The sequence below is a fragment of the Meles meles genome, chromosome 9 (genome assembly GCF_922984935.1).
Source record: "Meles meles chromosome 9, mMelMel3.1 paternal haplotype, whole genome shotgun sequence".
Classification (NCBI taxonomy): Eukaryota; Metazoa; Chordata; class Mammalia; order Carnivora; family Mustelidae; genus Meles; species Meles meles.
In genome coordinates, this window is record NC_060074.1 from 16,887,621 (window position 1) to 16,914,915 (window position 27,295).

A 27,295-nucleotide genomic window follows, 5' to 3' on the forward strand; every position below is an offset into this window, starting at 1 on the left:
AATTCATGCCAGAAGAGAAATCTTTTGATAGCACTTATTGGAGCCAAGAACAGAAGCAGCTCAGCAATCCCCCGCCAGAAACCAGGTGCCAAAATTAATACATGCAAGAATAAAATGGGTTGCTGTCTTAGTGTAAAGTCCATAAGCTCTAGGAGAAACACGCATATAAATCCCGAGTAGCTCAGGTTATGAGAGTCGGAGGGTTACAGTTCAGTTCCCGGCTGGCCAGTTAACTTTACACGAAGAAACAATGTTGAGTGATGGGAGAGTATTTTCTGCCCAGCTGGCCCTCTCACAAGCATGTGCAGAAGTGCCAGGAAGAGAGCAGGGAGGGTGGTGTTCAGTAACGTAAGCCCCGCACATGACTTGGATATAGCAGGCTTACTTTTCAAATATGTGGGTGACACACAGCTCCGCAGTTGGCTAATGCTTTGGATGATAGAATAGGGATTCAGGAAGATCTCAAGAGGGAGAACTGATGAGCAGCAATTCAGAAGATTAAATTTAATAGGGATAAATGTAAATTCCTGTACTTGGGTTTAAAAAAAAAAATCACATCTGCCTCCTGCCTTCCTCCCATCCAGCTCATTTTCCACACTGCAGTCTGGGTGATCTCTTTGAAACACAAATCCGATCATGTCACTTCCTTGCTAAAAAGCCCTTAACAGCATCCCATTGCCTTGAGGTTAAAGATGAAAGTCATTAATGTGGTTTTGGGTTCCTCCATGACTGACCCCATTCTTTCTACTTCACCTGGTCTCCCACGCATCTCCCTCTCCCACTGAATGCTCCAGCTCTATGGATGACCTTTGGGGTCTATGTATGGGATCTGCTTGGGAGCTTCCGTGTTTCCTCTGTCCAAACATCATCTTCACACTTCCGCATACATCTTCAGGTCTCTACTTAAAGTCCTCAGGAAGACCCAATCTGTAAACTAGGGTTAGTCTCTTCATTACCTGTTTTTGAGGTCCCCTAATCATGCTTCTTTAATTCAACAAATATGTAGCAAGTGCCCACGATGTCCTAGGCACTGTCCTGGACCCTGGGGACAAAATGGTGAACAAAATAAGCCCAGGTCTGCATAGATCTTATGTTCTAGAGGAGAAGATATCAGGCTGGAGAAGTAGAATAAGGACATAGCAATGGAGAGATAGAGTTGGAAGCCCTACCGTAGGTAAGGTGGCCGGGAGGTCCCCTCTTTGAGGATGTGATGAATATGGAGATGTGAATGAAGGGGGGCCCTGAGCTCTGTGGCTATCTGGGAGAATGGCACTGCAGTCACGGGGAAGAACATGTCCCAGAGCTCTGAAGAGGGACATGCACAGCATGTTTGGGAAACTGCAGAGAGGCCAGAATGGGCGGAGTAGGCTGAGCAAGGGGAGAGCTGCCCTCAATGAGGTTGGAAAGTCCCTAGGGATCAGCTGAGGCAGTACGTAAAGGCTATCATGAGTTTTTAGATTTCCTTCTAAATGTGATCACAAGCTACTGGGAGGCTTTGAGCATGGGACAGTTGTAACAAGATTTTTGTTGTGTTTATTATTTTAAAAGGATCCCAGTAGCTTCTGTGTGGAAAATAGATTATAGGGAGTAATTGGAGAATCTCAAAGATCAGTCAGGGGTTATTAGATCTGTCAAGGTGAAAGCTGAAGGTAGCTTTGAGGGGAAAGATTTGTTAATACCTCTCACTGTATTTGTGATTAGTTGTGTGATAGAAACGTGGCCGGTTCAAGGCTTACACTGTCTTGTTCATTTCCATGGTCCTGGTGCCTAGCATGATGCTTGGCACAGAGATCTTGTCTCTCCATAGATCTTTGTGGGACAAAGACCTGGCTTAACAGCAGTTACTACAAAAACCACTTTAGGGTGTTAGTTGACAGTAGCCCACTTTCCCTGCCAAAAAGTTACTCCGGTCTTAGGTTGCATTAAAAAGCCAGGGGTTGGTGGGGGAGTGAGGTGAAAAGGGGAGATGTGAGTCCGAGGGCCCTCCATGCTGCTTCTACTATTTCAAGACTATTGACTTGATCCAACACCATTTCCTCCCCTATCTTTTTAGTTAGGAATCCCTCAGTCAAAGACCACACATAGTTAGGAATCCCTCAGTCAAAGACCACACACTGGATTCTGATTCTGTGGTTCTCTCTGCTAACTTCATTCCTATGTTCAAGCAATAAATTCTCTATGATGTCAGTTGGATTTATCTCTTTTTTTTTTCCCCTTCCCACTGCTCTGACATCATCTGAACAATAGTCCACACCTCTCCTTGGTAACAATTTCCAGGTGTAGGAGCCTCAAAACAACTTAGAACAACTCTGTCTTCTGAGTGCATCAACAACCATTTTTAAAAGACCTCATGTGCTCTCTCGTGTAGTTTGTTATGAAATTCTACTTCACCAGGTAGTGGTGACTAGTGAAATATATTCTACTTGATGGTAAAACCATTAGCAAAATCTTACCTCTTTGACTCCCATCCTAGAAGGAATTTGTGCTTTGAAATCAGGAAATCTTCAGACTCCCGCTCCCCTGCTTGCTAACTTTATAACAGAATCCTACTGAGTCTCAGTTCCCTCCTCTGTAAAGTGAAGAGACTAATGCCCAACTCACAGAGCGTTGGTAAGGATTAATAAGATAACATGTGTTAAAATGCCTAGCATGATTTCTGACTCAGGTAATACGTTTGGTTCCTTCCACCTTATCTGCATTAAGGATAGAATCACTTTGTGGAAATGTACATTTATAAATAGTGAAATTATAGGTGTGTTGTTTGGCTGGTTAATAGTGAAAATAATTGTTTATTATGTGACTCACAGAATAGCCTGTGCCCCCTTTTTCTTGGTAACAATAGAAATATTTATCAAGGGTCTAAGAAACATGAGCATTTTTATAGTGTGAGTAGTAGAAATAATCCATCCCTGATAGGTCCCAAGAATTCACAGATAGATTTCCTAAAAGGGCACTCACACAAGTCATCTTTTCCATGTCACAGATTTAAAAAAAGAGAGACTCCATACAACTAATCTCTGAGGACCTTTGGAATCTGTCTGTAATGGTTTATCATGTAAAGATGAACAAAATCTTATCTTTCCCTTCATTGAAACTGCCCACAAATCAACATGAAACAGAGTAGAAAATGGCACATTTGTTTGGAGGAAAAGCTAAAGTATCTCCTGGGGGAGAAAGAAATGGAGAGAATAGTCTACAAAGAGGGGAGCTCTTTATGGGGGGGAGCTGGGCCCACGAGAAGTAAGTATACTTATACATGTGAAGCAATTAAAACTGAGGTAAAGGCAGATGGGAATCACTCTATGTGACCTTGATAAAAGGTAAGTAAAGGAAAATAGAGTTCAAATGTTGAATAAAGGGCTGAGAAGATTAAATTACTTGCTCTGCAGTTTGAATTTAGTGAAGGTTTTGGGGTAGGTTAGAAAAATAATGAAAATGATACTTAGCACAGGTCAATCTGGGTATGGTAAATAAATAGTGTAGACTTGGGGAGATGGCGGTAGGTCAAGAACAAATTGAAGGCAGTTGCCAAAGTTCAGCCATGGAATGGTTAAAGCCTGGGGTCCAGTAGCAAGGACTCTTGGAAAGAAGACTCATGACAGTTGCTCATAATGATAGTATGTATACTGGACAGGGAGTAGTCCTGAGTTTAGACATGGTTTTCTTTCAGTCTACAGCTGCATTTTCCTTTTGGTTATATATGCCAAAAAAATATTTTTTAATCTTATTTTCAGCATTGATTACATGGTATCCCTTTGTGGGAGAAAAGCGGATAATGAGACTTCCAAAGAATATTGCTCTCCGTCACTGATCACATTCTCAGCTCCGAGTCTCCCTGTTGCATTCTAGATGATAGTTAACCAAGTTCTCTGTGATTGAGGAAACTGGTTTCAAAAAAGGACAAAGATGTTTCAATTTAAAAAATATTAGAACTATTTTTCTACAAATCCCAGGGAAATTAAACAATACTCTACCATGGAGCAAAGAGTCCAGAGAAAGCCAGATAGTTAGAGTGTGTAGAGTACCGGAGAAGAGAGATTTGCACAGAGAGTGAACTCCAGGTACATTAAAAGTTTCTGTCTTGAGTATTACACAGAGTACTGATCAGAGCACTTACGTGAGAAAACTGCTAAAGCTGGGAAAATAACTCCCCAAAATATCCAGGAAATAGTACCCAGTTTTTGTACACAACCAAAAATTGTACCTGTTCCCTCCAACAAGGTTGGAAAAACCTTAAAATCCATAGGACATTGGATAGGGTGTGCATAAGGGCAATGCCTCTGTAATAGGGTATTCTCAGCCTAGAGTAAAGGCTATTCTGGTCCTGCCTAGAAAATCTTAAAAGCAAACCCGAAAAGGATAAACTCTTTCCAAGTGATTCAACTATATCCCAAAGATATAAAAATACTTAAACGAATATAAAAATGCCAAAAACCCAACAAGGTAAAATTTATGGCATTTAGTATCCAATAAAAGATTATCATGCATACAAAGAACTATAGAAATATGACACATAATGAGAAAAATCAATCATTAAAACCAGAACTGATGCAGATGTTCGAAGTTGCAGACAAGCACATTAAAAAATTATTGTGATTGTATTCCATGCATTCAAAAATCTGGAGGAAAGTTGAACATGTTAATCAGAGGTATGGAAGATATTAAAAAATCATCTGGAAACAAAAAGTTTAACATCCAAGATGAAAAACGCAGTGGACGGAATTAACAGCAGATTAGGCATTGCAGAAAACAAAGGCACAGCAATAGTAAAACAGAAAAGACACACAGAAATGAACAGTGAACTGAGGGACAACTTCAAGGTGGCCTAAGGTACATGTAATTGGAATCCCAGATGAGAAAAAAGGGAGACCAGAGAAAAATATATGAAGAAATAATTGCCAAAATTTTTCTAATTTTAATGAAAGCTAGGAACCCAAATCCAAGAATAAGTCTCAAAAATGCTGAAAGAATTCAGGTCATGCAACATACATTCTCACTATGGTGGAATTAAAATTTCAAAAATAGAAAGAACCCTGGAAAATCTATAAATATTTGAATCAAGAAAAAAACTAAGAGAAAACATAGAAGGTATTTGAATTGAATGAAAATAACTCTCTGTATCAGTTTGTGCAACAATAAAAAAAGTTGTGGGAGGCCATTGAAAGAACAATTTACAGAACCAAATTATTCGAAAATGGAGAAAAAATCTCAAATCAATGACCTCAGTTTTCACTTTAAGAAAATAGAAAGAATAGAGTGAATTCAACCCAAATTAAGCTTAAGAAAGGATATCATAAAAGAGTAGAAATCAATGCGCTGGAAAAAAAATTTTGAGAAAATCAGTGAAATCCAGTTCTAGTTTTTGAAGAAGGTCAAGAAAAAGGGTACCTTATTACCAAGACTAATCAGGATAAAATAAGACACATGAATATTATCAGGATTGGGAGAAGGGACCTCATTATGGTTTCTACAGATAATAAAAGAATATTAAAGCACTTTATGAACAACATACCTGACAACTGAGAGGAAATGAAATTTCAAATTACTTGAGGGAGACAAACTGTCAAATTCATGCAAGGAGAAATAGTCTGAATAACCCTATAGCTATTAAAAAAATTGAATTATATTTAAATACTTTCCTACAAAGAAATCTTTAGGTCTAGATGGTTTTCCTGGTGCATTCTACTAAGGAGGAGATAATATGAATTCTACAGAAACACTTCCAGATAAATAAAGAGGAGGGAATATTTCCCCAATTCATTCTATGAAGCTGGCGTTACTATAATATACCAGACAAGGACATTAGAAACCAACAAAAACAAAAAACAAAAAGAAAAACAAACAAACAAAAAAACCCTTTAACTTGATATCCTTCATGAATTGATACAAAATTATGTTATAAAATTGAGCAAATTGAATCCAACCATGTATAAAAAAAGATGATGCTCAAGTGGGGTTTATTTTAGGAACGCAAGTTTGGCCTAACATTTGAAATCCGTGTGAGTCACATGTTAAGAGACTAAAACACAAATGTATGATTACATCAGTAGATACAAAAAAAGGCACTTGAAAGAATCCAATAGTTAATGAAAGAAATAAATTAAAGAGTATTGTTTGGGAACGAACTTGCGGTAGAATTATGAAGGAAAAGAAGAAAATGATAAAATGCAAATTCAGGATTGTGGTTACTTTTGAATAAGGAGGAAAGGGAATAAGATTGGAATGAAGCACCCATGTGTTTCGAAGGTAAAATCATATTCATAAATCCAGTAGCTGAAACACAGCGTCTGTTTTATTGTCTTTTATATCTCCCACATAAGTTATGGATATTGTAATGCAGTATTTAATAAAAGCAACTTTTAATGCTAGTGGGGGTTTTTGTTTCTGAAATCATCATGTAACAGAAAGAGGTCTGTTTACTCTGTTTGCTGCTTTGGAAACTCATCACATTTGTGTGTTGAAAAGAGTAACCTCTGTACCAAGCATTTTGGATTTTTTGCAAGGGTAACATGATATTTTCCATAAACAGAATGAACTGCATGTTTAAATGTCACTACCAGGTGAAGAACAGCAGTGAGATTAGTGCCAGCAAGCCAAAAACTACAGAAGCACTAAACACCAGTGGTCAGTTCCATATAACTCATTGATTAGAGAAGGACACTAGGGTATGACTAGTCTACCAATTCTATTTTTTTTCCTGCAGTTCACCACTTAAAATATACATGAGTTGATATTTACTCCAAACAGTACTATTTTTTATCTAGACCTGTGCTAGAATTGGATTCCAGTAACCTTTTCCTACCCCTTCCTTGCCAGGATTGAGTCTGCAAATTACACCACAAGAATTGTACTAGGTTTATAGACATGTGTGTGTCAACATTCATATAACCATATACATAGCACACTAAACATATGTCCCATTCATTAGCCTAGAGCCCGATGGTAAAGGGACATGTTCAAATTGCTGCTCTCTTTACTCTTCCGTTTTCTGCATCCATTCACTCAACAAGCATGAGTAAGAAGTGCTAAGCATGATTCGAGGGTAACAAGGTAAAACAAGACATATACCTTCCTTAAGATTTTCATATTTTAATGTACAACAGATCCATACACAAATAATTGAGAAATTTACAAATTATCTTCGCTAAGCTCAGCCTAGGAAGATGACTTGGAGAAGATGACATTTAAATGGAATCTAAAAGCATACGTGCAGAGCGGGAGAATGAATGAATTTTCATGGTGATTCAGAAGGAATTTTATGCACTATTTATATATTGTACAGATGCATGAAGCCGGGTAGCCTGTTCAGAAATATACTTCTTCTGTGCGGAGAAGTGCAAAGAACCTAGCAAAGGTGGCGGTATTTAAAAGATGAGCAGAATCCATTTGTGAGCCCCTGCTCCTGCTAGATTTCATGATAAGTTTTTGCCATGCTCTGAGTTGCCGCATGCTGGAAGTAAGGGGCAGTATCCACATTTTACAAATGAGTTCAGTAAGCTTGAAAAAGACTAAGTAATTAATCCATAGCCACACATGTAATTAGTGTCACAGTCCAGGTCCCTCTGACATCAAAGCTTGATCTCTTCAACTCTTTTCATGCTACTCCCTATCCATGACTAAAAAAGGTGCCCCAGGTGCTAAAAATTGTCAAACACAGTAACTGGTTTAAATATTCAGCCACCTAAAACCTTTATTTACTCTTATGGATCATCATGTGTCTGTCTAACCTACTGTATTCCTAAAGCTTATCCCTCTTCCTTTATTATACTATTATTACTTTATTATACTAGTTACTGCATTGTATCAATGTGTTATTTGTCTCTCCTTATGAAACCCCAGCATCAAATTTGATTTTCTTGAGAAAGACAGTATTTATTGCATAGATCCAAAACAAATGACTTAATAAACTTATGAAGGAATGATTTTGTTTTTCCAATGTTCTTTAATGAGTTCAAGATAATAGTATAAAGAACATAGAGAGAGTGTTAGATTTTCCTAATTTAGATTTAAGATCTCCTAAGATTCACAGAGAAGGGAATTCAAAAGAGATCCCTGAAGAGTTGTAAACCTGTGAATAGATGGGTAACTATGAGGGAGTCGGTCCCTCATTTTTACCTCATAATACTGTGGCTGAGGAATGCCCTGTAATATCAGAAGAAAACTTCCACTGTTGAGTTCCAGTTAGCTTATCATCAAAGCTGTGCTTTAGGGGAAGCTTGCTAAGAGAAATTGTGAGATAAAAATTTATATCATCATCTTACACTAATTCCCTAACCCTCTTTTCAGCAAAAGCCTTGATTTGTTTCTTTAGTTTTGTGGGGTTTGTTTGTTTGTTTGTTTGTTCAAGAGATGGAAGAATTTTTCCACACTTAAGAAGTAATAGTGCTGAAAACTCAAAAAGTCTCCCCGAGGAGAAACAGGATTCCAAATACTCATTGGCATAAGAAAACACTATAAATTAATGCCGTAAGAGTTCATGGTTACTAAGAAGAGAACTTAATTTACAACTTGAAACAGGTTCATATTTCTTAGAAATTCTGGAAATCAATCAGTGGTACAGAAATTGATTTATTAAAAGAGAAGAAAATTGATTCTTAATATTGGCAACTACACCAAATTATTTTTTTAAGTTCTGAAGGGACATCTCTTGAAAACAAGTTTATTAACCATCAAGGAATTACTTGATATTTAGTTTCCTAGCAAACTATCCAAAGAGAAGTATTTATGGCCTCATTAGAAGGTAGATTTTTATTGCACCAAACATCACCTTCAAAACTGCAATCTCTATTATGTCAAAGGCATGGAAGTTAGATGAAATTAGATGAAACAGAACTCTGTATATAAAAGGCAAGCATTGCATCGTATTTAAGAGTGCTACTTTGCACCACAGTATCTCAGTAGGAAGTAGTGGGAATCTGAACGCATTTGCATATTCCCATTCATGACATAGTGTTGGCATTCTCAAAAAGAGTAACTGTAGCTGATGGCAGTCTTTATCTGAAGAGATTTGTACATGTGAGCAGTATACTGTCTTCTGTCAGCTTAAGTAGAGCATATGGGGCCCATTAACTCACCAAATCTGCCACTGTTCTGCAAATTTTTATTAAGCAAGTGCAGCCCCTAATAGTCACTTATGTTATAGAATGTGTATCAAATGCTATCAATAAGCAAGAGAATTGTTTTCCCCCAGTGAGAATGCATTTGAAGTGTATGAGAAAGCTTGACAAAAGAATAAAATATTCTAGGTGATCACTGTACTAGTATAAATGTATCCTACTGGGAATCCAATGTATGTATTATAAACACTTTAATGTTTGCTGCTAATAAGCTCTCAGAGTGCCATCTTTTTCACAGATTTTTCTCCCCATATTTTCTGAGTTTATCGTGTCTCTCAATTCTAACAATGATCCTGGTTGAGATTAAATCAAAAGACTCTGCGTGTTTATCCACAGTTTTAAAAAAGTTGGTATAAGTTTTGAGCAATTCTTATTAGCTTCAAAAGGCTACAGCAAAGACAGGTAGAAACAGGCCATCAGGCTGCTCTGTTTTCTCAAGCAAGTCTTCCTGAACAAGAGGATGCACCAGGGAATTAACAAACATCCAAACTCAAGAGTGTCCTCCTTATAAAGCACTTTACAAGAATTAAATCAGTGTCCATCAATCTTGAGTTGAAGGCCAAGAAGCATGAGCTTAGTACAGAAATCCCATTATCCAAATAAATTCAGAGATAAGAAGAGCAAGCCCCAGTGCTCTCTAAGTATTTAATAACAGTTACACTAAAAATGTCCATGAATTTCATCTTCAGAAGGTTTCCACATTTCACTGTAATGCTTTGATTCCTGTAATATCCCTTTAAGTAATCAAGAGCAAGTAGTACCTGTCCTTGGATAAAACTGAAGGATAAGAAAAGGAATATAATAGGCTCTAGAAACTTGAAAAAGAAAAAAGAAAAGAAATACAAAAGAAAAGAAAAGAACAAACAAACAGAAAAAAAAATCCATCATCAGAACCAGAACAAGAAACTTTGAGTCTTGATCCATCAACACTCTCTGACTAGATGCTTTTTGGTGCCTCACCATTTTAGAACAGAAGACCTTGACAAGACCCATTCCAATCATTTTTCAATTTCTTATAAATAAGGTTTTAGTCTGAAATGACACACCTGTCATATTCCTACTGCTACTATTCCAATCGCTGTGCTATCCAAATATTATACAGTGAAATGACTTAAGCTCCAGTCCCAAGAGATAACCTTAGAGTAGCTCAAAGGTAATCTGAGTTATAAAGGAAGTTGAGTATTAATTATAACACTTGTCATTTTTTTAAAAACTGGTGGTAGTGTGTATAATTTTACCTCATTTTCTCATTTGCTACTCTTATTTAAATCACTTCCCAGCACTAAGCATGTGCATAAAAGATGATTGTTCCCAATTTAACCTTTTAAATAAAGTGTATTCTATTAAATAAGTCATTACAGTCCCTTCTCTTTTCCATTATGTTTATTCATTTATCTTCTGTCCTAAAGATAGACATCTGTGTCACTGAATATTTTGGAGAAAGACCCCTAATTTTTATGCCTATCACCCATTTGGATTTTCTATACTGTTTTTTGAAATAGTGCTCTAAAGAATTTCAAATTGTCAATTAAAATAATGATAAGTATTCCCACTTAGAATAATAGAGACTGTGCTATTAGAGAAAGTTAAGGAAGTACCATGTTTAACCTAATATGGTTGAGGAATTTGCAATACTTAAACTGGCTTAGATTTAATGGGATAACTTATGTCTGTCAAAGAAAAAAGACAAAGGGAAAATAATAAAATCTTTGTGTGAATCCCTTTTCCAGAATAACCGCACATAATAAGACCATATAGTCTGAATATTGTATTTCCTTTGCCTTTCTTCCACTATAAGATGAACTAGGAGACAGGTAAACAGAGAGGTTAAACCTGCTGTGGGTGTTGGATTATCCATGAGATAACAATTCCAAAATACCTGCCTGAAGGCATTGTATTCTCTCAAGTGTTTTCTCCCTCTGTTCCTCTATAATCCCAGGAAGTGAAATCATAAACACCACCACCATCATCAAATGCACAGCCTTTACCACTCTCACAGTTTTTATTTATCAAAAGTTTTCATTTATTGAGAAATATGTACCTGTCCCACGGTGCTCAGTGCTTTCGTACATTTTTTTCATTTAGTCCCACATATCTTCGTGGAGTGTTTTTATCTAAATCTTTTACACAGGGAAGCTAAAGGTTGAAAACATCTTAGTAACTTGCCTGATAAAGCTGACATTCAACTCATATCTGTCTCGTTATTAGCTATCATGTTATTCTTCCTTTCTATATAGGTTCTGGTCAATAATGATGATAGAAGTCTGTATTTATTAAGCACTTACTATATGATCTTCTAAGTACTTTGCATAAACTTACACATGTAATCTTCACTACAGGCCTATGGAGGAAGCAATATTATCCTCATTTTATATATGATGATATTGGGGCTCAGGGAGTTCAAATAAATTGCATATGACTCGCAAGTTTCCAAGTCGGAATTTTTTTTTTTAATATTTTATTTATTTATTTGACAGAGATCACAAGTAGGCAGAGAGGCAGGCAGAGAGGGAGGAGGAAGCAGGCTCCCCGCCGAGCAGAGAGCCTGATGTGGGGGCTCAATCCCAGGACCCTGGGATCATGACCTGAGCCGAAGGCAGAGGCTTTAACCCACTGAGCCACCCAAGTGCCCCATCCAAGTCGGAATTTTAACCCAGATGATTTCTCACTTGTGAAGTGGGGGTGAATATTTTAGCTAAAACCCATTAGAATGCTAAATTTCCAAGCATATTAAACAAAATTATAGCTGACACTTGTTGATTTTTATCACCACAGAAAGATTTCTATTAATAACATATATTCAAATAAAAAGGATAATAGTTTTCTAACATGTAAGTATTTGTCAAGTGTTTTCTTCTATTCATGCAACTGATGATTCAAAGAACATATAACCAATTCTTCTATGACTTATCACCGGTACAGTGGACTGGTTAAGAGTGCAATGTTTAAGTTCTGGGTACTCCACGTTGGAGGTATGCTTCAGTTTCTTTATCTGTGAAGTAAAGATAATAATAGTACCCACCTTTATAGTCATTGTGAAGATTAAGTGAATTATTAGTTATAGAGTACATAGGACAGAACCTACACATTACAAGTGCTGTTAAGTATTAGCCACTAGTGTTACTATTTTTAAATCATCACTGTTTTCTGGTACTTTTCTATTTGTACTGTAGATTCTACTGTAAAGTTTTTTTAGAGCTGAAAAAGCCAGAATTTGGCCCACAGTTGGAGCCTGATGAATATGGACTGACATATCCAACTAGAAATATGAAGAAAAGTCTGATAAGATTTTTAAGAAGTTAATAAATACTAGGAGACACAGACAAGTAGTGTTGTTGTCTAGGAAATAAATAGTGGAAGATCTGTGTGTAATAACAGGGTTGGTGAAATACGACCGAATGGTGCAGGCAAAGGAAGGAGGGGCATACTCCTCTGAGGCCTCTAGTGTTAGGGAAAATGGAGGGGGGTCTTCTTTGTCAGCAGAGTTCACTTCTCATTGCTCAATCCTTGAGCACCAGGTTTTTATATACCAACATAGCCAGTGGAATCTTGCAAATAATGAACAACTGTTGTTGGATATTGAAGTGATAACCCATGCAGAGCTTAAGGATTAAGAACTCCACATCTGTATTTTTGAGAGATGTTGGGTAATAGCTTTCACATAGTGTCATTGTGTAATATTGGTATCAGCACCATACCAGCCTCCTAGTATTTCCTCCTCTGAATTTACTGAAAAAGTTTCTGAGGGTTGGTGTGATTTCTTCCTTAAATGCATGGTAGAATTAACCAGTGAAGCCTTCTGGACCTAGAGTTTTGTGTGTGTGTGTGTGGTGGGGGAAGTTTTAACTATAAATTCATTAAAAACAACAACAACAACAACATCAAAAACTATAGGGCCATTCAGATGTTCTATTTCTTCCTACAGAAGCTTTGGTGACTCGTAACTTTCAAAAATTTACATATTTCATCAGAGCCATGTTAATTTAGGGTTGATTTTTTTTTTGTCCACTACCAAAGCAAGGTTTTTCGTCGTCTTCTTCATGGCCCTGAATTATGAATCTTTACTCTGGCTATTAGGACTCGGCACTATTCCCAGCCCTGTGTGAACTTCAGACACTCTTCACATTATACTTTTGGGTAGTTCTTCCCCAGGTCTTGGGCAGTTTCTTCACATGTGTGTGATAATCAGTATATTCCGCTAAATACGGAGATTTTCAGCAGATCTAGGCAAGAGTTCTGGCTAAGTCTTTCTTCTCTGGTTCTCTGCCTGCAAATGTCATTTGCCTTATCTTCCCTAGACATCCAGGTCCATGTGCTCAGGCTGGTGTCACAAGGCTCTGCTCTGTTTCCCTCCCTATACCACAATCTGGAAACTTTGTCCAGGCAATAAACTGGAGCAGTTACAGGATTTACCTCACTTGCTTTACTTGATTTACCTCATCTCTGCTGCCTAATGTCTAATCCCTGGATTGCCACTGCTTCCTGTTTTATGTATTTAATTTTTTTTTCAAGAGAGATTGTAAATCTGTTCCCTTTTACTCCAGATATAGAAGTCTAGTCCTTGAGTACTGAATATACATATATATTACATATACATATATACATATATATGTATGTATATATATGACTCAAAAAATTTTATTATATATTATACATCTCTAGGCCTGTAAATTTAATTTCTCCTTTTGCAGGCATAAAAACAATAACCTAATTAACAGAGCTAAAAGTACTGAAAATTAAAAGAAAATAAAATTATATTCAGAGACAATCTAAGGTGTGTGTATAATAAATATATAATTTATAAATATTTTATATATATAGATAGACATCTATATATATATATACTATATATATATATATAGAGAGAGAGAGAGATGTATCTTCATAGTTGCCTTTTAAATAGGTACCAAAAGAAATGAGGTGCCCCAGGTAGGCCAGGGAACAATTTTTTTCTCAATTTTTTTCCAGTAAAAGATTTAAATTCTTATGAATCTATTTCAATTTATTGTTCAAAAAATGGCTGATTTACAAGCAGGCCTGATCCTTGTCTCTTTTATTTCTTCTCAGTGTCAGATGAAAGCAAAGTCCACTCATTGGCTGCTCACAAATCGGGTAAGAAACTCCTTGTAACTGACTTTATATTCTCCTTCCTGGAAATTGCTGGCTGTGTTCGAGTAGCAGTTGGAACCTATTTCCATCCACTAGTCACTGAAAGGCTTGCTAATTAATACATGAGATGTCTCTGACTTCCACAAAGATGAATTATTGTTTGGCTGTGTGGATAGTGGCATAATGTATGCTGACTCAAAATCTTTGAAAGGAAAGGATAAAGGTTTCCAAAAACTAATAATTATAAAACCAAAAATCTTAGACCTGTTTGCCAGCTGAACACTTAAAACACAACAAGGAAGAATTATAAGGAAAATCCAAAAAACTTTGAAACTCTTTCCTGTGATGACTTTCACATTACAGTGGCAGAACAAAGAGCTCCAGAACAAGAAAAGTATGGTCATTTCTCCTCAAAAAAGGAATAGTTTTTTTTTTTTGCTTGTCATCAAAGAAGATCACACCCAAGATGGCTGTTTTATCTTTCTTTCGACTGAGGAATGAGCTCCCTCATTCCCAGAGGTTCTCTGGAGAGTCCACAAGGATCTCCGCGAGTTTTCTGAGTCTTTCTCTGTTAAGTGGGAGATACCTTCCAGTCGAGAATCCAAGCTTTTCCTTCATTGCCAAGTGGTTTTTCTTCTCTCCCCTTGTCCTTCATTATTGTTTTTTTTTTTTTTTTTCACATTAGTTAAAAACACTTAGAGCTACCAAGCTTGCAAATACTACAGTGATCCCTTTCCTCTGCAGGTGTATTATTTGGAGAAGAGTATCCATGTTACTCTCAGGTTTGACACTCCAAATAATGAAGAGTTAGGATTTGTTGACATCCCCCTGTTTCTGAAACAAAGAAAGTCTTTCCAGTCACCAAGTGTCTCCTGTGTTTATGTGCTAATTATGCTTCCAGCAGTAAGTGGCCTTGATGCCTCATTACTTCCATCATGTTCCAAGGCAAGATTACGATTTTTTTTTTCTTTTTCTCTTTCTCTAGATTCTCTTGTGAGAACAGCAGGGAAGGGCTGGTTCACAACTCTTAGATTTTTTTTTTTTCTTTTCGGCTGCTCCTAATAAAGAGCCTAAGAGGTTAGATCACCGTGAAGGAAAAGATTTCTTGAGAGCGATAAACTGCAGTGTTGCTTTCCCCCTTCATCCTTGTCCATTAAATTCTTCACTACTGGAAATATTTTTAGGAGCCTGAAAAGGAAGTTCTCATGACCAAGGAACCCTAAGGATAGCCTATATTATTTTCATCTTCAGTGCATCCTAAATGGTACTGGTTATTGTTAGTTCTGTTACACAGATTAAGACTTGAAGATTAAAGCCTTTCTATGTACTGGGATGGGCTTCAAGGTTTAAAAAAAAAAAAAAACACACACGCATACACAAAAACCAGTTTTTAAGACTGTTTATCAATCTGGATTTTTTTTTCCATTTTATTTATTTTTTTCAGCGTAACAGTATTCATTGTTTTTGCACAACACCCAGTGCTCCATGCAAAACGTGCCCTCCCTATTACCCACCACCTGTTCCCCCAACCTTCCACCCCTGACCCTTCAAAACCCTCAGGTTGTTTTTCAGAGTCCATAGTCTCTTATGATTCTCCTCCCCTTCCAAATTTTTTTTTTTTAATAAACATATAATGTATTTTTATCCCCAGGGGTACAGGTCTGTGAATCGCCAGGTTTACACACTTCACAGCACTCACGATAGCACTTACCCTCCCCAATGTCCATAGCCCCCTCCCCCTCTCCCAATCCCACCTCCCCCCATCCCACCTCCCCCCAGCAACCCCCAGTTTGTTTTGTGAGATTAAGAGTCATTTATGGTTTGTCTCCCTCCCAATCCCATCTTGTTTCATTTATTCTTCTCCTATCCCCCTAACCCCCCATGTTGCTTCTCCATGTCCTCATATCAGGGAGATCATATGATAGTTGTCTTTCTCCGATTGACTTATTTCACTAAGCATGATACGCTCTAGTTCCATCCACGTCGTCGCAAATGGCAAGATTTCGTTTCTTTTGATGGCTGCATAGTATTCCATTGTGTATATATACCACATCTTCTTTATCCATTCATCTGTTGATGGACATCTAGGTTCTTTCCATAGCTTGGCTATTGTAGACATTGCTGCTATAAACATTCGGGTACACGTGCCCCTTTGGATCACTATGTTTGTATCTTTAGGGTAAATACCCAGTAGTGCAATTGCTGGGTCATAGGGTAGTTCTATTTTCAACATTTTGAGGAACCTCCATGCTGTTTTCCAGAGTGGTTGCACCAGCTTGCATTCCCACCAACAGTGTAGGAGGGTTCCCCTTTCTCCGCATCCTCGCCAGCATCTGTCATTTCCTGACTTGTTAATTTTAGCCATTCTGACTGGTGTGAGGTGATATCTCATTGTGGTTTTGATTTATATTTCCCTGATGCCGAGTGATGTGGAGCACTTTTTCATGTGTCTGTTGGCCATCTGGATGTCTTCTTTGTAGAAATGTCGGTTCATGTCCTCTGCCCATTTCTTGATTGGATTGTTTATTTTTTATTTATTTGTCAGAGAGAGAGAGACAGAGAAAGAAAGATCACAAGTAGGCAGAGAGGTAGGCAGAGGCAGAGGGAGAAGCAGGCTCCCTGCCAAGCAAGGAGCCCGATATGGGGCTCCATCCCAGGACGCTAGGATCATGACCTGAGCCGAAGGCAGCCGCTTAACCAACTGAGCCACCCAGGCGTCCCAATCTGGATTTTTTTAAATGAGCAAACACACTTTCTGAATTTTTTCCAGAAAATCAAATCTTACTCTCTGATCTTAATTTCCAAACAAGTTTCTGTCAGCCAGTGCCTAAAAGTTAATGTTCCTCTTTTTAAATGAGAACATTGTTACCTTTGCATATCACTACAGTATGTTACTAAGTTGAATGATATGCTTTTATATAGTGTGATATGAAACACGGTAGAAAAGAATTACCCAAAGTATGAAACTTGAAATAATTTCCAAATTGAAAAAAAAAGACAAATATGGCATAATTTTAAACCTGTCAGGTTAACTTTTATATAATATGAACCATGCTGCTTTAAATATATCAGGTGTTTTAAAGATTTCTGGTGCTTAATGAACTGCTGGTACAACATTCACCATTTTACATTTCCAAGTCCTAATCTAACCTTATCACGGTGTCATTGAGCTTTTCACTGGCCACCTGTGGAATCAGTGGAAATTCTGAGAACAACCAGAACATAGCTCACTCTGGAGCAAAAGTGGCATATGAGAAAACCCAATATAGATGGTTAACCAATTACCTAAAATTCTATACTCTAGAGTTATATTAAGTGAGAGCGCTCTAAAACAGTAGAGACCATCCTGAGAAAACATAAAGCAGCATTAAAAAAAAAAATCTACAACAAAGTTGATAAATTTATATACTCAAGAATATACCCTCTTCCACTTTTTATATTTGTTTTGGAAATTTCATCTTGAATTATAACGATCCTCAAAAAACTCATCTCTCATGTAACCTGCAACTCCCCTACGTGTATAGCACTTCGGCAGAGCAGTTTCTGAGGAGGGGGCCGTGATGGAAAAAGAGGATTAAGGATCCTTTTGCTACTGGTAACATCTTTCATTTACGCAAGTCATCTTGAAAATTCACCTAATATATAACTGTAGTCTCAGTGTGGTATAGTCGGTGACCAGTAAGCAAGTTACCAGCGGGACTATAATGTCTAATGTTCCATGGTCATACTCTTGCCAGTGCTAAAAGAGATCATTCATTGTCTTTTCATTTTACATTTTCCTTCCCCAAATCTTTCCTCCAGAATATTATTTTTTTAGATTTTTTATTTATTCGACAGATGGAAATCAGAAGTAGGCAGAGAGAGAGGAGGAAGCAGGCTCCCCACTGAGCAGAGAGCCCAATGTGGGGCTCGATCCCAGGACCCTGCTTTAACCCACTGAGCCACCCATCATCACCCCTCCTCCAGAATATTTAAGTGAAAAGGTGATATCTCTTTGCTAAAAAGGAAGAGTATCTCCCTCTGTCTCTTTTTAATTATAGCAATGTGGGCAGCTTTCATACTATCCAAGACCATTAGGAAGTTAAATGAAATTGTATGTGCTGACCTGAATCTATCATCCATCTTCTTATTTGGGGTGATATTCAACATTTTAATAAATTCATCTGAGTTAAAGTTTCTTCTGAGTCAGCTACTTAGTGTGTAGAGAGCCATTTCGTGCCAAGTTCCATCTGTTGGTCTGGCTTGGGTACCTCCCAAATTTGTGACAATATTTTTGGCACCCTTTCCTTGGCTTAATTTTTAAATGGTTGATTCTTCAAAGCTCAGATTAAATCAAAGGCTCAGGTAAGATAAATCTTTCTAATATTTTTGACCTAAAATGTAGTGTCCCCTTACCCCTTCTGGAATCAATTCAGTATTCTTGGGATTTTTCTAACGACCTACCTCAGGGGTTCCCCTGAGTGGGTAGCGTTTCATGCCTTAGGTGGGATGTCTGGCAGGATGTTCTGTTGTCAATCTTGTACGGTCCTCCTCCAGCTATGAGAGGAATTAATGTCTCTGGAGTGGTGAGACCTACCCAGAGAGGTTAGGAACAAAATGCCTTTTAGTGGGTTCCTTTAAGAAAACTCGCTAGTTTCAGAGAGCCTTAAAAATAAAAAATGTGTCTGTCCTTATCTTGTTACTTGACAAAATTCTGACAAAATCCAAATCTTAGTAAATGCAGAGGGTTAAAAAAAAAAAAACTTCAGCAAAATGTATATTTTAAGCCATGAAAGCAATTTTTAATGATATCAGTATTCTGAGGGAACATTAGAATCCAAAGAAAATGACATCAAATTTGGCATAGCTTTTTTTAAATTATGCTTTAATTCTGACTATACAGCCTCCTAAACTATATCTGCAAAGGAATCATTTCTTTTCTTTCCCCCTAGACACTGAGCTAGCACCTAAACTAATAGCATAAAGCTCCTCCACATTTTAGTCAGAAAGGACTTATAAATTTTACTTTTTTACTATGTCTTAATTTTTTTGTTTTGATTTACTGCTTGGAGCTGTTTTAATATGTATTGACTGTCTGCGGAGATCTTTGCTGACCCAGCTCTTTAAGATGATGCAATACTGAAGAAAGCCGATGAGTTCTTCTTTATGAGCTCTGACATATTAATTAGCAAAATGGACTAAAAAGCTTTCCTATTTCTATTTTAATTTCGTACATTCTCGAACACCTGTCTATATAGCTGTAAAACAGGCAAGTCTGTAAAAGTAATGGTTGGCAGTCAGTCCAGACCTTTTCTGAGATAAGTTTATCAATTAATGAGCAAATATTCATTAAACAGGGAGATAGCTCTGTATAGGTGCCTTGCAGCCACCAAGTTTGTGGATATCTTAACACGTTTTACTAGTATGGAAACGGAAGCTCAGGGAGTTTTAATACTTGTTCTCTTAGCTTGTAACTAGCATGGGATGAGGTTATGAACCTAGATACTGTGTGGCAAAACCTATGCTTTAGCCAGTCTTCCATCAGCATGGGCCTAACACTTCAGTCCCAGAGACTGAAGAATACCATCTAGTTGGAAGACATGATACACATATCAAAATATCCCATAAATTCTTACGTTACGTAACCTACGACCGAACAAGGAACACCATATGAATTATTTCTCTAGCAAACAATTGTAACTCAGTGAGCTTGAGAGGGACATCTAATCTGATCATTCTTGACTTTGTTTCCCTGCATGTATGTGTATTTATATATTTATATGAAAGTGTGGGCCAAGTTAAGAGATGTAAAAGAGAGAAAATATGCATGTGACTGTGCATGTATTATGTATAAATCACAGCAAATGTGCATGGATGTGTATCCTTATGGCAAAGGCTGAAAGTTTAATATATAAGTTGCTAACTTGGCAGACCTTACATTCTGTTCTAAATGAATTGTGTGTAAACTTTATATTTAGAATGTTCGAATGTGGCCAAAGAAATTTCTAGATCTTTCCAAAGAAATAGAGCTCTTAAAAGCAGAAGGTGATCAGATAATCCCTTTAATACAAGAGCAATGTGCTATTAAATGACATTTCATAAATTTTATTGAGTATGCATTTAAAATTTGGAGCACCAACTATAGTCATTTTTCATCAGTCTGAATTGGATTTTTTCTGGCCTTTTTTGATTATTATGGATGAGGAACTAAATCTTAGAGTTAGTGGGTAGTGGACTTAAACTCTGTTTCTTTTCTCTACAGTTAGTTAAGGTAACACAATATGGTTATACATTTGAACAAAAATCTTTATGAGGTACTATCTAAGCTTTTGTCACTTGTTACGTTGGAAAAATATACCTTTAGACACAAGAAATATATACATTCTCACATCCTCCAGCTTGGTTTACATTCCTGGGATTCAGGATGTTATTTTTTAAAAATAGCAATATATATAGGCTTCTTCCTATACAAACTTGATTATAAAGCAGCCTATGTAGTAAAAGGTTACTGAATACTCTGGTCCCAAAAATTCAATGAATCAAAGTGAATTAGAAACAAATATATCAGTCTTTTTAGAAGTGAGATTTGATTCATTGCTATTCAAATATGGCGCAGGTGTGTGCATCTCTGAATTTCGTGTGTAGATAGAGTCTACATGTTTTTACAAATCAAGTTTCAAAATCATTTTAGTTCCACTCATGTTTATTAAATGCCCATCCTGTGACAGGTGTTATATATCAAGTGCTGGGGATACAAAGTGACATATAACATGGTCTCTGTCTTAGAAAAAATTTTTTGAAATGGTAGAGGAGAAAGACATATAAAGGCCTAATTAAATATTGGTTTAGCATCTTTATGCGAAATTAGAGTATAATACAGAAATTTCACAGAGGAAATACTGCTTGATTCTGCTTGGGATTGGGGGATGACTGTCATATTTCAGAAAGGAAATGTTTCCAGGGCAAGATCTGAAAGATAAATAGAAGTTTAAGCAACAAAAATGGTCAATGAGCTAACCCATTTCAGGCATACGGAAAGTTATGACAACTTGAAACATCATGGTATGTTCATGAAACTATAAGCAATTCATTGTGTCACAAATGCAGGTGGAGAATAACAGATACCACGCTGAGCCAGTAGGCAGATTAACTCATGAGGAACCCCTACCAAATGGAAAAATGTGAATTTTATCCTACAGACTCAGAGAATCCAAACTGATAAAGGAGGGAGTTGGCGAGTTTTATATTGTAGTACTATTATTCTGTTGACTGTGGTGACCTGAAGGACAAAATCAAAAACAAAACCTGAGGAGAATAGTTAAGAGGCCATTCCAGTAGTCCAGATAAGAGATGATATGGACATAAATTCTAGGGAATTACAATGGAAATGGAATGAAAAGTAAAACATATTTAGGAAATAAACCTTTGAGACTTTTTTTAAATTAACTCAGTGGGTGAGTAAGGAAGAAGATCCAACTTGATTCTCTGTGTATCAGTCAGCTGTTGCTACATCTATGCTGCATAACAAAATCAAAAGCAAATATTTCTTGGTCACATGTCTTTTTCTGGGTGGGGATTCGCTGATCTCAGAAGTGTTTGGCTTGGCTTAGCTCCTATCTACAGTTTAGATCCAGGTTTTATATTATTATTCTCCTTGGAACAGTGGTTTCCTAAGGAAAGTATTTTTTAAATTAAAATATAATATATTATGGGGTGCCTGGGTGGCTCAGTGGGTTAAAGCCTCTGCCTTTGGCTCGGGTCATGTTCCCAGGGTTCTGGGATTGAGCCCTGCATGGGGCTCTCTGCTCAGCAGGGAGCCTGCTTCCTCTCTGCCTACTTGCGATCTCTATCTGTCAAATAAATAAATAAAATCTTAAAAAAATATATATATATAATTATTATTTGCCCCAGGGGTATGGGTCTGTGAATCATCATGCTTACACATTTCACACCACTCACATAGCACACACCCTCCCCAGTGTCCATAACGCAGCCACCCTATCCCTATCCCCATCACCCCACAGCCGCCTTCAGTTTGTTTCATGAGATCAAGAGTCTCTTATGGTTTGTCTCCCTCCCAATCCCATCTTGTTTTCACTTTTTCCCTCCCTACCCCTCATGACCCTCTTCCCTGCCTCTCAAATTCCTCATATCTGAGAGATCATATGATGATTGTCATTCTCTAATTGACTTATTTTGCTTAGCATAGTATACTCTCTAGATCCATTAACATTGTTGCAAATAGCAAAATGTCATTTCTTTTGATGGCTATATAGTATTCCATTGAGATAAATACCACATTTTCTTTATCCATTCATCTGTTGATGGATATCTAGGTTCTTTCCATAGTTTGGCTATTGTGGACATTGCTGCTATAAACATTGGTATGCACATGCCCTTTCAGATCACTACATTTGTATATTTAGGGTAAATACCCAGTAATGTGATTGCTAGTGTATCTCTATTTTCAACTTTGTCAGAAATCTCCATGCTTTTTTCCAGAGTGGCTGCACCAGCTTGCATTCCCACCAGTAGTGTAGGAGGTTCCCCTTTCTCTGCATTCTCTCCAACATCTGTCATTTAGTGACTTGTTAATGTTAGCCATTCTGACTGGTGTGAGGTGGTGTCTCACTGTGGTTTTGATTTATATTTCCCTGATGCTGAGAGATGTTGAGCACTTTTTCATGTGTCTGTTGGCCACTTGGATATCTTCTTTGCAGAAATGTCTGTTCATGTCTTCTACCTATTTCTTGATTGGATTATTTGTTCTTTGGGTGTCATGTTTGATAAGTTCTTTATAGATTTTGGATACCAGCCCTTTATCTGATATGCCATTTGAGAATATCTTCTCCCATTCTATCAGTTATCTTTGATTTTGTTGACTGTTTCCTTTGCTGTGCAAAAGTTTTTGATCTTGATGAAGTCCCAATAGTTTATTTTTGCCCTTGCTTCCCTTGCCTTTGGCAAGGTTTCTAGAAAGAAGTTGGCTGCAGCTGTGTTCAAAGAGGTTGCTGCCTGTGTTCTCCTCAAGAATTATGATGGATTCCTGTCTCAGATTGAGGTCTTTGATCCATTTTGAGTCTATTTTTGTGGATGGTGTAAGGAAATGGTCCAGTTTCATTCTTCTGCTGGGGACCATCCAATTTCCCCAGCACCATTTGTTGAAGAGACTGTCTTTTTTCCATTGGACATTCTTTCCTGTTTGGTCAGAGATTAGTTGACCATAAAGTTGAGGCTCCATTTTTGGCCTCTCTATTCTGTTCCATTGAACTATCTGTTTTTGTGCCGGTACCATACTGTCTTGATGATGACAGCTTTGTAGTAGAGCTTGAAGTCTGGAATTGTGATGCCACCAACTTTGGCTTTCTTTTTCAACATTCCTCTGGCTATTCGGAATCTTTTCTGATTCCATATAAATTTTAGGATTATTTGTTCCATTTCTTTGAAAAAAGTTACTGGTATTTTGATAGGGATTGCATTAAATGGGTAGATTGCTTTAGGTAGCATAGACATTTTCACAATATTTGTTCTTCCAATCCATGAGCATGGAACATTTTTCCATTTCTTTGTGTCTTCCTCAATTTCTTTCATGAGTACTTTATCGTTTTCTGCGTACGGATTCTTTGCCTCTTTGGTTAGCTTTACTCCTAGGTATCTCATGGTTTTGGGTGAAATTATAAATGGGATCAACTCTTTAATTTCTCTTTCTTCTGTCTTGCTGTTGATGTATAGAAATGCAACTGATTTTTGTGCATTGATTTTATATCCTGACAGTTTACTGAATTCCTGTATGAGTTCTAGCAGTTTTGGAGTGGAGTCTTTTGGATTTTCACAAAAAGTATCATATCATCTGCAAGGAGTGAGAGTTTGACTTCTTCTTTGCTGATTTGGATGACTTTTATTTCTTTTTGTTGTCTTGATTGCTAAGGCTAAGACTTCTAGTACTATGCTGAATAGCAGTGGTGAGAGTGGACAACCCTGTCGTGTTCCTGACCTTAGGGAAAAGCTCTCTGTTTTTCCCCATTGAGAATGATATTCACTATGGATTTTTCATAGATGGCTTTGATGATATTGAGGTATGTACTCTCTATCCCTACACTTTGAAGAGTTTTGATCAAGAAAGGATGCTGTACTTTGTCAAATGCTTTTTCAGCATCTATTGAGAGTATCATATGGTTCTTGTTCTTTCTTTTATTAATGCCCAAGATGGAATTGCACCACCCTTGCCAGGGGCCAGGCTAAGTAATCTGCTCAGGTTCACTCTCAGTAGCTTTTGTTCCCTGAACACTTTCCATAAAGCTTTGGAGGACAGGAATGAAAATGGCAGCCTCCCAGTCTCCAGCCCGGAGGAGCCGAAAGCTCAGGGCCCCAATCCTCAATGCACCCTCAGAGAAAAGCAGTTAATCTCTCTGTCTCCCTGGCCTCTCGCTGCACTCCAAGGTCACCCAGCCTGTGACCGGGAGTTTCTATAAGCCAGCAGATTCTTCTGTGCGCTCCCATGCCACTCCTCCTCAAGGAAGAAGGAGAGGGTCTCTCCGGATCTGACACTTGTGGGATCCCTGCTCGAAGAGCGGTGACTCAGCTATGTCTTGGATCACGGTTTAAGGTAATTCTGAGCTGAGAGCCCACTCCTGGACTCCATCTCTGTAGTTGGCTTCCCCTCTCCAATACCTGGGAGCTCTGCCACACTCAGTCACCCTTGGTCTTTTTGTGTCCCTGTGGGTCCTGAGACCACACTGTCTCCATGAGGGCTCCACCCTCTGCTTAGCCTCTGGAACAATGTCCCTCAGTGAGCAGACTTCTAAAAGTTCTGATTTTGTGGTCTGCTGCTCTCTCACTTGCCAGGATCTGGCCCCTCCCTCTGCAGTCTATCTTCCTGTCATTTCATATTCACTTCTCCGCACATCCTGCCTCCTGGAAAGTGGTCAATTTTCTGTTTCTAGAATTGCTGCTCTTCTTCTCTTCTATCTCCTGTTGCATTTGTAGGTATTCAGAATGGTTTGATAACTGCAAAGCTGAACTCCTGGGACCTGATGGTATTTCAGTCTCCTACTCCTCCGCCATCTTGCCTCCCAGACCTGAGGAAGGTATTTTTGATAACAAGAGTGTTAAAATGGAAATAGAGTGGATAGAAAAGACCCATAAGCTATGTGTCAGAGCCATGGCACATTAAGTCCCATGACAGTGAAGGTATTAGAGGGGAATGAGAAACAGTAGGGGGAAGAGTGGCAGGATCGCATGAACTAGGAAAGAGTAGGGATTTTTTACGTGCGTACATGAGCATTTCACTTGAAAGCAGAAGTGACAAGTAAGGAGGCCATTAGTGCCCTCCCAACCCTAACCTGCCTGATATGGGTGATAATGAGAGGACTGCAGGGGAAGCAGATTTCTTAGTAGAGAGGTAGACTTCAAGTAAGGCTAAAGTGCAGGGAAATTTTTAGAGAAGAGGTTGAAAGTGAATAGCATCTTGTCAACCACAGAAGGATAGTGGGTAGCACTCAGAGAAGGCAAGTGGAGGAATCTGGAATAGAGGGGAAAGCAGGATGGTAGTCAGATGGGAATATGGCCAGAGTGGTTGGTGTAAGGCAGCAGCCCAGAGGGCGATAGTTGATTAGGGGTTCTACGTCTTGGGAAATGACTGAGGATGGCAGAAGAAATGGGTCTGGTTTGTTTCCATAGCTCTGCGGTGGTCAAGAGGATTATTCTTCACTCTTTGGTGAATAGAGAAAAGGCTTGAGCCAGTTCAGACTCAATGGTGGCCTAGATGAAATATTTCCTGTAAGGAGATCGTATCTCTGAAGAATGAGAAGATGAAAATGTCCAGGAGGAAATCATCCCAAGGTTACAGAAATTTTGAGAAAATGGCCAAGTTTCACTAGGTTTGGAAATTGAGAGATGGCCATTAGTTATCAAGTTCAGCAGAACGAGTGCTGGCAGACAGGAGAGCAGGAACAAAATGACGGGACTTGAGGAAGAATGGGGGTGGAAATGTGATCTTTCTAGAAGTTTAATATTAAGAGAAAGAAACGAGATGTGTCTAGAGAAGTGAAGTTGTTCCTGTTGCTCTACTTGATATTGTCAATGAGAAACACCTGAACCAGGTTTATAAACTGAGCGGAAAGAGATATTTGTGAATGAAGAAATGGGAAAGAGGGACTTGTAAAGGCGTAGAATTAAGACTATGGTGTTATAGCAGTTGGCCTTGAAGAGGTTGAGCCAAGATGATAGGAAAGGAGCAGTTATGCATGAAGCATAGATAAATTTGTAGGTAATAGGAGTGAGAAATTAAGGATATTAATGGTCTCATCTTGATAGTGTCAAAGTTTACGTGGTAACATTACAGGATTGGTCATAGCTAGCCAAGATACACAAGGACCAGTACAGATAGTAGGTAGCCTGTGTTGAAATCTGTTTAAGACATTGAAGCAAAATTGGACAGTAAACTTTGAAGAAGGATATTTACACTTATACATGGACAAGCACACTACAGTCAAGGGTTGGGTTACAAAGAACCTGCAGCCTTTTCCCTGAACTAAAACGCTCTTTATCTCTTGCAGTTATATTTTCAATTCTCTATTTGTGGTGGAATTAGAGAATGTTAGGGCTAAGTGGAGCAGTGGACAACCAACTTTTTTTTAAAGAGTAGACTAAGACCCAGATAGGGAAAGTGACCCCTACCAAAGGCCTAGCTAGTCAATGACGGAACCAAGGCTCAGATCTGCGAATTTATTTCTGCAGTCTCTTGCTCTGTGAATTCCAACATCGTTGCTGCCAGTTTTGCCTGATTTCATTACCTAAAGTATCATTAAAATTTCAATTTCAGGGGCACCTGGGTGGCTCAGTGGGTTAAGCCTCTGCCTTTGGCTCAGGTCATGATCTCTGGTCCTGGGGACAAGCCCTGCATCAGGCTCTCTGCTCAGTCACTCTCTCTCTGCCTGGCTCTCTGCCTACTTGTGATCTCTGTCTGTCAAATAAATGAATAAAATCTTTAGAAAAAAATAACAACTCAGAATTTCCCCAAATTCAGCATGGACAACAGAAAGATAGAGTAATTTGGCACAACACCAGTCATTTTTCCCTTAAGCTTCTGA

General features: G+C 38.1%; 1 protein-coding gene across 2 annotated transcripts in view; it reads left to right on the top strand.

Moving 5' to 3' along the window:
- The window catches only part of PARD3B (par-3 family cell polarity regulator beta), a 1,055,741-nt gene that overhangs the window by 677,216 nt on the left and 351,230 nt on the right, over positions 1 to 27,295 (top strand). The window contains exon 16 of one of the 2 annotated variants that reach the window (XM_046019094.1): positions 14,184 to 14,228. The exons of the other annotated variant lie outside the window; for it this stretch is intronic. Coding sequence (XP_045875050.1) covers positions 14,184 to 14,228 — 45 coding nt within the window. The remainder of the gene's footprint in view (positions 1 to 14,183; positions 14,229 to 27,295) is intronic. 2 annotated transcript variants of the gene reach the window in all.